Below are 9659 nucleotides of genomic sequence, written 5' to 3'. Positions count from 1 at the left end.
CCAAGCCTTTAATTTCCCTGCCGAAATTTGTGTGGCAATTAAAGCTCTGTATTCGACCCCAACGGCATTTGTCAGAGGCCTGGGATTCCAAACCTCGCCGTTCAATATATCAAATGGCACTAGGCAGGGGTGTCCTCTTTCACCCCTGTTGTTTGCTTTAGCGATTGAGCCTCTTGCCATGAAAATCCGGTCGGACGCGTCTCTGCCAGGAGTTAGACTCTCGGGCACGTTACACAAAATCGCACTATTTGCAGATGACGTCACTGTTATTACCACAGACCCTGCCAAAGCCATCCCTCGATTACTGGAGACCCTGAGGGTATTTGGTTATCTCTCCTACTATAAGCTCAATGCAAACAAAACTGAAATTTACTGGTGGGGATACCCACAATCCTACATCCGCGAGTTACACGACAAATACCACTTCAAGTGGTTGACGGAACGGATCACCCATTTGGGAGTTAAGTTGTCTCCTAGTGCCCAACAAATGATAAAAGATAATTACTCCCCCCTATTAGCAGAACTACGACAGTTGAAAAACACGTGGGATCATAAGTCTATATCATGGATAGGGAGAATTACATCACTTAAAATGTCTTTCCTCCCTAAGTTAACATATCTATTTCACTGCTTGCCAATTAGAGTTCCAATGCACCTTCTCCTCCAATTCCAGAGTGAGGTCACGAAGTTCATTTGGCAAGGCAAGACCCCCCAAATCGCTCATAAGACTCTGCAATTCCCTGTTCCCTTAGGTGGACTAGCATCTCCGTCGGTGGTGAAATATTATGAGGGAGCCATGCTAACGCATATTTCCCAGTGGGGGGTACTCCGGTCTCATGACAGGTGGAGAGAACTTGAGCAGGCATCATTGCCGCCCAACGTTCTTCTCCGGGATGTTATTTGGATCCCACACCATAGTCGTAGAATGCTGTGTATAAACAATCTGGTTATTCTGGAATGTCTATCAGTCTGGGATAGACTCCGACATCGCCAGCTCATTGCTCCCCATCCTTCCCCCGTAACTTCGGTAGCTGGCCTCCTCACGAACTTACCTGATACTCACCCGAACACGTGGGCGCGATTAGGGGTTACTAAAGTCTCAGACTTCTGGTCCACCACAAAACCAGACGAGTTCGTAACCCTATCACAGCTAAACCAGCAGATAACCATCCCTCAGTTCCTCAACTTTGAACTCTGTAGGATCCAGAGTTTTCTACGAAGCTGGAACTTTCTTCCATCTGCTTCCCGCCCCCTTACTCCATGGGAGTCTACCTGGCAAGGCGGGCTCAGGCTTATTCGTCCACTATCAAGGCACTACGTTCTTCTAGACGGCACCTTTCCGCTGACTGTTGCTCCGCATCTCTCGAGATGGGATACCCTCCTGGGTATTGACACCCCTATTGAAACGTGGCAATGGGCCATCCAGTTAACTAAGAAGACTCTTCATTGTGTAACAATGTTTGAGACGTATTACAAGGTACTTTCTCACTGGTACTTTGTCCCAACACGACTGTCTAAGATGTTCCCTGGATCTTCTCCTCTGTGTTGGAGAGGCTGCGGTTTACGCGGTAGCTTACTGCACATCTGGTGGGAATGCCCCATCATTAAACCACTATGGGAAAGAGGAATACGTACCCTCTTAGATTATGGCATTAGAGTCTCTGTTGATCCGGCGCTTGCCCTCCTTCACTTAGATTTACACACCCGACCAAGACACCAAAGTATTTTTGGTGTCTACCTCCTGGCCTCAATCAAGACCAATATAGCCAAGGCTTGGAAAAGAGATGTTCCTCCTAGCTGGCAGGATATTATTCATACAATGGCCTATCTGTACACCATGGAAAAGCCAATATACTTTGACCTTAATAAGGCTGACCTGTTTGAGATGGCCTGGGCCGATTGGAAGAATGATCATGATACTTTTTGGCGCCCACAGGTTCTAGCGACTGACACCTAATCTGACAGTTAGCAACCCGACTACTCTGACTAATAAGTACCGTATGCAGGTACTTAGAAACACTGACGGTAATACATTTCCCCCCACACACACACATATGAGCCCCCCCCCACCTTTCCTTCTACTATACTTAAAACATACCAGCTAAAGTGCCCTGCTGTGTCCTTATTTATTTTCTTTTTCAAATGTACGGAACTTTTTGTGATGGGTTTTATGACCCAATAATCTGATTATTTCCATTACTAAAAAAGGGGTCCTGCGAGTCCCCAATTGTTATGTTATGTATCCATAAAACCTCTAATAAAAGCAATCTTAAAAAAAAAAAAAATTGATGTTAGATCTATGTCTTTAGCTATTTTAGCTAGAAGAGCTTTGTGGCTCAAATATTGGAATGCTAACATGGTATCTAAGTCTAGATTACTATCTCTTTCTTTCCAAGGTAATAATTTATACCTAAGGGTAAATCTAAAGCTTCTAACCGTTTTCGTTCCTTTTGACAAAATAAGGAACAGAAACCCAATCCTTCCCCCAAAGAATCTGGTTCCAATTGGTGGAAACCTTCTTCGAGTTGGAATAAATCCAATCCATTTAAGAAACCAAAGCCAGCCCCCAAGTCCACATGAAGGTGCGGCTTTCATTCCAGCTCAGCTGGTGGGGGGCAGATTAAGATTTTTCCAAAGCATTTGGGCAGATTCTGTCCAAAATCAATGGATTCAGAGTATTGTCTCTCAAGGGTATTGAATAGGATTCAGAGTAAGACCTCCTGTGAGAAGATGTTTTTCTCTCACGCATCCCAGCAAATCCAGTAAAAGCTCAGGCTTTTCTGAAGTGTGTTTCAGATCTGGAGCTTTCAGGGGTAATCATACCAGTTCCGTTTCAGGAACAGGGTCTGGGGTTTTATTAAAATCAATTAATTGTCCCAAAGAAAGAAAATTCATTCAGGCCAGTTCTGGATCTGAAAATTTTGAATTGTTTTGTAAGAGTGCCAATATTCAAGATGGTGACTATAAGGACTATTCTGCCTTTTGTTCAGCAAGGTCATTATATGTCCACGATAGACTTACAGGATGCATATCTTCATATTCCGATTCATCCAGACCACTATTGGTTTCTGAGATTCTCTTTTCTAGACAAGCATTATCAATTTGTAGCTTTTCCATTTGGCCTAGCGACAGCTCCAAGAATCTTTTCAAAGGTTCTCGGTGCCCTACTCTCTGTAATCAGAGAACGGGGTATTGCGGTGTTTCCTTATTTGGATGATATCTTGGTACTAGCTCAGTCTTTACATTCTGCTGAATCTCAAATGAATCAACTAGTGTTGTTTCTTCAAAGACATGGTTGGAGAATCAATTTACCAAAAAGTTCCTTGATTCCTCAGACAAGGGTCAACTTTTTAGGTTTCCAGATAGATTCAGTGTCCATGACTCTGTCTCTAACAGACAAGAGATGATTAAAATTGGTTTCAGCTTGTCGGAACCTTCAGTCTCAATCATTCCCTTCAGTAGCTATGTGCATGGAAGTTTTAGATCTCATGACTGCAGCATCGGACGCGATCCCCTTTGCTCATTTTCATATGAGACCGCTTTGTATGCTGAATCAATGGTGCAGGGATTATACAAAGATATCACAATTAATATCCTTAAATCCCAATGTTCGACTCTCTCTGACTTGGTGGTTAGATCATCATCATATAGTTCAAGGGGCTTCTTTTGTTCGTCCAACCTGGACTGTGATCACAACAGTCTTTCAGGTTAGGGAGCTGTCTGGGGATCTCTGACAGCACAAGGGGTTTGGAAATCTCAAGAGGTGAGGTTACCAATCAATATTTTAGAACTCCGTGCTATTTTCAGGGCCCTTCAGGTTTGGCCTCTGTTGAAGGGAGAACTGTTCATTTGTTTTCAGACAGACAATATCACAACTGTGGCATATGTCAATCCTCAGGGTAGGACTCACAGTCCCCAAGCTATGAAAGAAGTAGCTTGGATACTTTCTTGGGCAGAATCCAGCTCCTGTCTAATTTCTACGGTACATATCCCAGGTGTAGACAATTGATAAGCAGATTATCTCAGCCATCAGACTTTACATCCTGGGGAGTGGTCGCTTCATCCAGATGTGTTTTCTCAGATTGTTCAGATGTGGGGTCTTCCAGAAATAGATCTGATTGCTTCCCATCTAAACAAGAAACTTCCCAGGTACATGTCCAGGTTCAGGGATCCTCAGGTGGAGGTGGTGGATGCATTAGCAGTTCCTTGGTGTTACCAACCTGCTTATATCTTCCCGCCTCTAGTTCTTCTTCCAAGAGTGATCTCCAAGATCATAATGGAACAATCATTTGTGTTTCTGGTAGCTCCAGCATGACCTCATAGGTTTTGGTATGCGGATCTTGTCCGGATGTCCAGTTGCCAACCTTGGCCACTTCCTTTAGGATCTCAAATCATTAAATTTGAAGGTATGGAAATTGAACGCCTAGTGCTTAGTCATAGAGGTTTCTCCGACTCTATGTTACAGGCTCGTAAATCTGTTTCTAGGAAGATTTATTATCAAGTTTGGAAGACTTATATTTCATGGTGTTCTCTTACTTTCTTACCGTTTCTTCAGGATGGTTTGGATAAAGGTTTGTCTGCAAGTTCCTTGAATGGACAAATCTCTGCTCTTTCTGATATTCACTGTTTTGTACAGGCTTTGGTCCATATCAAGCCTGTCATTAAATCAATCTATCCTCCTTGGAGTCTTAATTTGGTTTTCAAGGATTTACAGGCTCCTCGTTTGAGCCTATGCATTCTTTGGACATTAAACTACTTTCTTGGAAAGTGTTGTTCCTTTTGGCCATCTCTTCTGCTAGAAGAGTTTATGAAGTATATGCTCTTTCTTGTGAATTTCCTTTTCTGATTTTCCATCAGGATAAGGCAGTTTTGCTGACTTCATTTAAATTTCTATATAAGGTTGTGAATTCTAACAACATTAATAGAGAAATTGTTGTTCCCTCTTTGTGTCCTAATCCTAAGAATTCTCTGGAGAGATCCTTACATTCTTTGGATGTTGCAAGAGCTTTGAAATATTATGTAGAAGCTACTAAAGATTTCAGGAAGACTTCTAGTCTTTTTGTTGTCTTTTCTGGCTCTTGGAAGGGTCAGAAAGCTTCTGCCATTTCCTTGGCATCTTGGTTAAAGCTTTTGATTCATCAGGCTTATTTGGAGTCAGATGTAAATAAGTCCCTAATATCCTTTAGGGAAGGTGGGAAAAATGTAGGTAATATTCCAAATACCCCCCTAAGAGTAAACCTATGTATCAGAGGGAGGTAGTGCCTAATGCCAGGTATACAAGGCTTTTGAAAAAGCAGTTGCGAAACGCGTGTTAGGCGTTTACACTGCTTCTCTCCTCCAAAATCTGTTGTTAAAATCAAATTTGGTAATTTGTTAATTGTTGGCCTACTTTGTGAAATAGAAAAATAATTTAAGTTGAATTAGTTAGCGGGTATTGGTAATGGTGCGGCGGCACTTTAATAATAGTTATAATACAGGTGAATATATATATATATATGAATATGAATCTATGCTTATTTTAGCCACACCGCTTAGCACTATTATCCTTGCTTAAGACCGCTCTCATTCAGATATTATATATATCTGTGGAATATCTTATAGTTACCACAATATATAAGCTGATACACTATAGATACTGAATAATTGATACTTTTGGGATTTATCCCCGAATTAGAGAGTTTGCAGTGCACATAATCTTTTTTATTATTTTAATATTTGTGTCCTATTCTATTTTAAATGGTGGCATGGTCCACAATATTTTATAATATTAGTTAATAAATGTTATGTTTTAATTCAATCACTATACATTACATACACACTCCACCCTATTGTAATCTGGTAATATACCTTCTAAGTGTGCCAAATAATGCTTCTTGGGTATTACTATCCCATACGTCACTAGCTCGTGGACTCTTGCCAATTACATGAAAGAAAACATCATTTATGTAAGAACTTACCTGATAAATTAATTTCTTTCATATTGGCAAGAGTCCATGAGACCCACCCTTTTTATCGTGGTGATGTTTTTTTGTATAAAGCACAATTATATTTCCAGTTCATTTTTTGATGCTTTTTACTCCTTTCTTTATCACCCCACTACTTGGCTATTCATTAAACTGAATTGTGGGTGTGGTGAGGGGTATATTTATAGGTATTTTGAGGTTTGGGAAACTTTGCCCCTCCTGGTAGGAGTTTATATCCCATATGTTATTAGCTCATGGACTCTTGCCAATATGAAAGAAATTAATTTCTCAGGTAAGTTCTTACATAAATTATGTTATATAAACTTATTTACTCTGTCCATTTTCTGCTGGATCCTATCCACTTGTGTGGAAGCATTTGTATATATATATATATATATGTGTGTGTGTGTGTGTGTGTGTGTGTGTGTGTGTGTGTATACATGTGTATTTATGTGCTTATGTGTGTAAATATTAATTAATTTAATTAATTTATTGTGTTTTGAATAGAAATACTTCAAATTCCTATGTTCTTCACTTAGAAAAAAATATCGGCTAGATTACGAGTTTTTCAGTAAGCTGAAAAAGCAGCGTTAACAGGTCCTAACGCTGCTTTTTCCCTACCGCTGGTATTACGAGTTTCCGTAACGCCACAAAAATAACCATCTCCGCTCAAATCATTAACGTAAACCCAGACCCAGTAGTTAATCATATACCGCTAACAAAAACATCCACGAATCACTTCAAAAACATTACACAAAGTACACTTACACTCATACAAACACTACACAATATTTATTTTTTTGATTTTACATTTTCATGTCAAAATAGAATGGATCAAAGTTACGAGATCTCGGGTGTTTGAAAAAAAAGCCACACAAATCCATTTTTCATTGACTTACATAGACAGACGGGAACATACACTCATATAGCTACATCTAACTACAAACATTATCACATACATACACTAATCGATACATACAAACAATATACAGAACATTACCTACACAAAACAGATTTTTATTAGGAAATAAACACGATTTAGCTACTTTTTCACACCAGAACATGACGACACTCACTTTACGCTCAAAACAAGTGTTGGATTTTATTTCTCAAGAAATCTTTCTCCTCCATTGACTTCTTTGGGGAAGAAGTGCTCGTGCACGAGACAGGCAGATTTATCTAACGCACCTAAAATGCGTAGACTTGAAAACTCGTAATACCAGCGTTACAATTGTGAAAGTAACTCATTCTTTCTTGCGTTAGTCCCACTATGACAAATCGATCAAGAAATTACTATTTACCTATGGAGTTATGGCTTTTACTTGTGTGAACATCACTACAACATCACATTCTTAAAGGAAATTACATTACATCAACTACAAATCACCATCACCAATACGAAATCGTTTTGAAAAATTACATCATATTTAAACGGACAGAAAAATAATTTTTACATTTCATTATTCACAAACAGTAGACAATTGTAACACGTCTCATTTACCTCTATTATAGCACTCCATTTATTCAACTCATATGCTTGCATGAACAGCATGTCTACAAAGGCTCAACACATGATGATTGATAGATGCACATACATGCCTTTTGTCATTGACTCATACATGTGCATTGATAGTATGGCCAAAAAACACATATAAACAATGAACACATTTACATCATACAACTACATTGGAAGGTTGTTAAACATTAGATTCTCTCAATGAATCATGAAACATAAAATATGGATGTAGTGTCCCTTTAACATCCCGATTCACTCATAATATACCATTAGGAATTACATACAATAAGAACAGATCATTAGAAAATATTACAGCTGTCACTTTTTGGGAAGAAACAACAATGCTATACTGCTTTATAGAAGTCATCATATGTGGGAGAGAATCACCATACATACATATATGTACATAACACACATCACACAACAACAAAGCACACATTTATATTTTTAATCAGCACACAATAACAATCAGGGACGGAACTACAGGGGTGCAGAGGTCGCAATTGCGACTGGGCCCCCAAGGGTGGGGGCCCAGCTTTTAAAAAAAAAAAATTTACAACAAAAAAATGTGGACCTGCCACTGCCTGCACTGATATCATGTGAGTGTGACATGATGCTTCACTAGTGTCTCTGACTACAGGAGTTAGTGTTTCGGTTTTACCCATTGGTGTTTATGTGTGTGAGTGTGTATGTGTGTATGTATGTATGTGACTGTGTGTGTATTTATGCCTGTGTGTGTATGTTTGCGGAACCAGCAAATTACAGAAATTGTTACTACAGCATGGGGGGGCAGGGGGTAAACAGTGTCACTATAAAGTACCACTATATACAGAAGGGGGGGCTGGACCATGTCACAGACTACTGTGGTCACTTTATAAAGTACTGGGGTGAAACTAAGTCAGGAAATCACAAGACTTGAGGGAGAGACCCTGAGAGAGATGAGAACCATGGTGTAGTTTGGATTCCTGACTCTCCTTGCTTTAGGTTGCCTGTTTCCTATCCTAGTCGCAGAGCCTTTGGTGTTCAAGGATTGTGGTTGTCAGAAAGGGAAGTTGCTCAATGTGGACGTGAGCCTGTGTCCCACCCAGCCGTGTCCTCTTGTGAAAGGCAGTACCTACTCCATCAATGTGACCTTCACCAGCGATGAGGACAGTGTCTCCAGCAAGGCTTATGTGTACGGTGTTATTAAACAAATTCCTATCCCATTCGGCATCCCAGAACCTGATGGCTGCAAGAGTGGTGTAGAGTGTCCCATTAAGAATGGTCAGACGTACACCTACATTACCAAGATGCCCATCAAGACTGAGTACCCCTCTATAAGGCTGATTGTGAGGTGGAAACTAAAAGATGACAACTCAAATAACCTGTTTTGTTGGGACATCCCGGTGGAGATCACTAATGGCTAAGCAGAAGATAACCACCTACCCCCCCCCCCCCAGTGATTCAGTGCTTTATACTCCATTCCTTGCGCCTTTTAGCTTTTCTGACTGCTGTGCAGTTATAACCTATTCTCCTCTAAAACAATTAGAATTAGGGGGTTAGGACATTTGGTTTTTATTTTAAATAAAAGAGTGTTCCATTAATATAAGATTCTCTTTTACACTTAATAAATGAAAGTGCTCCTGTTAAAAAAAAAAAGTACTGGGGTGGGTAGGGTCAGGCCAGCCATCTCACCGGCAGATTACAGACTGTGTCACTGACTCACTATATACAGTACTGGTAGGTTAAACAGTGTCACTATATACAGTAATAGGGGGTCAGACCATCTCACAGACTGTGGGCACAGGGTACCTCCTTTTGCAGACATGTAATCTGAGTCACATTTTTTTGTGTTAAATGTAAAAAAAAAAAAAAAAAAAGATTCACATTTTTTTGGGGGGTGGGGGGCCCTTCTTAGATTCTTGCACCTGGGCCCTGTGGTTTCTAGTTACGCCTTGTCAGGGTTTTTCCCTGTTGTGTTTGCCATGTGCTGCTGGCAGCCATTTTACTCACCTCTCTTCCTGACTCGGTGCATTGTGGGGGATGCTGCTCACTTCCTGCACTTCCTTTTATGGCCAGACTGTTGTGCATCATCCATGTGAGACAGGATGCAGTCTCAGAATTGTGATGTCATCATTTATTATTTAAAGGGCCTCTGTTCAGTATGCTTTGCCTTTGCGTTGTCTCAGACCTGTTTGTGA

The 9659-nt window shown here is 40.3% G+C and overlaps 1 protein-coding gene across 1 annotated transcript; it reads left to right on the top strand.

Moving 5' to 3' along the window:
* Positions 1-2000: 2000 nt before the first annotated feature.
* On the top strand, positions 2001-9117 carry LOC128657419 (NPC intracellular cholesterol transporter 2-like). The gene is made up of 2 exons (XM_053711768.1): positions 2001-2006; positions 8436-9117. Exons 1-2 carry the CDS (start codon positions 2001-2003, stop codon positions 8883-8885), a joined length of 456 nt encoding a protein of 151 aa, XP_053567743.1. The 3' UTR covers positions 8886-9117.
* Positions 9118-9659: the final 542 nt, after the last annotated feature.

Source organism: Bombina bombina, chromosome 1 (assembly GCF_027579735.1).
Source record: "Bombina bombina isolate aBomBom1 chromosome 1, aBomBom1.pri, whole genome shotgun sequence".
NCBI lineage: Eukaryota > Metazoa > Chordata > Amphibia > Anura > Bombinatoridae > Bombina > Bombina bombina.
Note: the sequence above shows the minus strand (reverse complement) of the source record. Positions and strands in the feature narration are given on the sequence as shown.